The sequence below is a fragment of the Oncorhynchus kisutch genome, linkage group LG26 (genome assembly GCF_002021735.2).
Source record: "Oncorhynchus kisutch isolate 150728-3 linkage group LG26, Okis_V2, whole genome shotgun sequence".
Taxonomy (NCBI): domain Eukaryota; kingdom Metazoa; phylum Chordata; class Actinopteri; order Salmoniformes; family Salmonidae; genus Oncorhynchus; species Oncorhynchus kisutch.
Window position 1 is genome coordinate 45,361,429 of NC_034199.2, and position 2,653 is coordinate 45,364,081.

The 2,653-nt window shown below is 39.3% G+C and overlaps 1 protein-coding gene across 1 annotated transcript; it reads left to right on the forward strand.

The window, feature by feature from the left end:
• The first annotated feature begins 1,113 nt into the window (after positions 1 to 1,113).
• LOC116357742 (trace amine-associated receptor 13c-like) lies at positions 1,114 to 2,239 on the forward strand. Its single transcript, XM_031806133.1, has one exon. The coding sequence runs from the start codon at positions 1,169 to 1,171 to the stop codon at positions 2,126 to 2,128; it is 960 nt and encodes a 319-aa protein (XP_031661993.1). The 5' UTR covers positions 1,114 to 1,168; the 3' UTR covers positions 2,129 to 2,239.
• Positions 2,240 to 2,653: the final 414 nt, after the last annotated feature.

Here is a 2,653-nt window from a genome sequence, read left to right on the forward strand (position 1 = left end):
ACCAGTACACCCTGTATATAGCCTCCACATTAACTCTGTACCAGTACACCCTGTATATAGCCTCCACATTAACTCTGTACCAGTACCCCCTGTATATAGCCTCCACATTAACTCTGTACCAGTACCCCCTGTATATAGTCTCCACATTAACTCTGTACCAGTACCCCCTGTATATAGCCTCCACATTGACTCTGTACCAGTACACCCTGTATATAGCCTCCACATTGACTCTGTACCAGTACACCCTGTATATAGCCTCCACATTAACTCTGTGCCAGTACACCCTGTATATAGCCTCCACATTAACTCTGTACCAGTACACCCTGTATATAGCCTCCACATTGACTCTGTACCAGTACCCCCTGTATATAGCCTCCACATTGACTCTGTACCAGTTCCCCCTGTATATAGCCTCCACATTAACTCTGTACCAGTACCCCCTGTATATAGCCTCCACATTAACTCTGTACCAGTACACCCTGTATATAGTCTCCACATTAACTCTGTACCAGTACCCCCTGTATATAGTCTCCACATTAACCCTGTACCAGTACACCCTGTATATAGCCTCCACATTGACTCTGTGCCTCGATATTGTTATTTTACTGCTCTAATTATTTGTTACTGATATTTTTTACTTATCTATTTTTCACTTAAATTTTTTTTTTCTTAAAACTGCATTGTTGGTTAACGGCTTGTAAGTACGCATTTCACTGTAAGGTCAACACCTGATCGGCGCTGTTGACAAATAACATTTGATTTGAATTGGAAAAAATGTACCTTTTCTCTCATCTCTAACTATCAGTAAGGCTGAATGACAGGCCAGCTGGGCACAACAACATCCAATCCTGTCATACATTACATCATGCTTTCATTAATTATTTGTTTATCCAACCGTTTGTTCGTGTGTGTGTGTGTGTGTGTGTGTGTGTGTGTGTGTGTGTGTGTGTGTGTGTGTGTGTGTGTGTGTGTGTGTGTGTGTGTGTGTGTGTGTGTGTGTGTGTGTGTGTGTGTGTGTGCAGAGAGTTCCTGGGGAGGGGAGTTTCTGTCCGTAACTCAGGGATAAATAGAGAGGCAGAGCTCAGAGTTTGTCAGAAGGCGGACCTGACAGGGTCACACCCAGGACCAAGCAGGAGCAGGACCTCAGCATTTTGACCTTTTATTACAAATGGAGAAACATGAAGATGTTCAATACTGTTTTCAGGACAGAAACTCTTCTTGCAGAAAGGCTTTGCTATCAACATCTATCTACATAACACTGTACATCTTCTTCTCATTGATTTCAGCAGTTACAGTATTTTTGAACGTACTGGTGATCATCTCCATCTCTCACTTCAAGCAGCTCCACACTCCAACCAACCTGCTCATCCTCTCTCTGGCGGCGTCAGATCTCCTGGTGGGACTGATTGTGATACCAGTAATGACTGTAGCAATAATGGAACCATGCTGGGGTTTTGGGGAATATTTCTGTGTGTTTCATTTATATATGGCTTTTTTATGTACCTCTTTATCTCTGGGCAATTTGGTCTTGATATCTATTGACCGCTATGTTGCTGTGTGTGATCCCTTATCGTACCACTCTAAAATAACAATAACAAGAATCACGTGTTGTATATCCATCACCTGGTGTTGTTGTATCATATACCGTGCTGCTAATGTACAGTTTTTTGTAAATTTACAGGTACCAAGTAGGTGTTTGAAAGAATGTACTGCTGTTGAAGGGTCCATCTGGGTTAATATCACTGACATTGTAATTACAATGGTTGTCCCGTGCTCTATTATTATAACACTTTATATGAAAATCTTTGTGGTGGCCAGATCACAGGCCAGAAAGGTATTTTCTAAAGAGGCTGCCAGTGAGTCTGGTGTTAAAACTGTACAGGCAAATAAGTCTGAGAGAAAAGCAGCAAAAACTCTTTCTATTGTTGTTTTCAACTATTTCATTTGTTGGATTCCATCTCTCTTTGCTTTCTTTTTCTTTTCTGTTTTAGGTGATTATTTATTAGCATATTTCATCAGTTTTCTGGCATTTGTTAATTCCTTAATTAATCCAATCATTTATGCTTTCCTTTATCCATGGTTTAAAGTGACAGCTAAACTTATATTAAGACGTTCATTGTTCCAATAATATGATTCCCTAGTTCTGCAAACATAGGTTTGATATTTGTTCTACAGGTGTTGTAATTATTTCACGAAACAATACACTGACATGACTCATCTCACTGTTGTCATCATAGGTACATGTGGTGTTGATAAAGAATGATTTGCCTGGATTGGAGTGGAATGACTTGGAGAAGGCATTAGAATGCATAAGCTTGTTTTATAAAATATATTGTAGTCATTGTGGATTGTGTACTCCAAATACCTAAGGCTGTGGTTGTTCCATGTTAATGATAAATAGTATGTAAGTATTCTAATATAACATTCTGAGGACGTCATGAGTCATTCTATATGTTGTTTAGTATCTCCCTCTAGTGGCTCAATTGTGACACAACGTCTTCATCAAGTGCAGTAAAGTTCAAATGTACAATACTGCATGATATCAGATAACGTCCAGGTCTAAATAACTTCTGTATTGTGTAAGTAGTTGATGGTAAAATGTAAGAATATGCAATTGTGGGTAACACTTTATAATAACATTCAGTTATAAACC

Excerpts from the sequence above, each read along its gene's own strand:
- LOC116357742 (XM_031806133.1), top strand. The coding sequence starts at position 1,169 with ATGGAGAAACATGAAGATGTTCAATACTGTTTTCAGGACAGAAACTCT.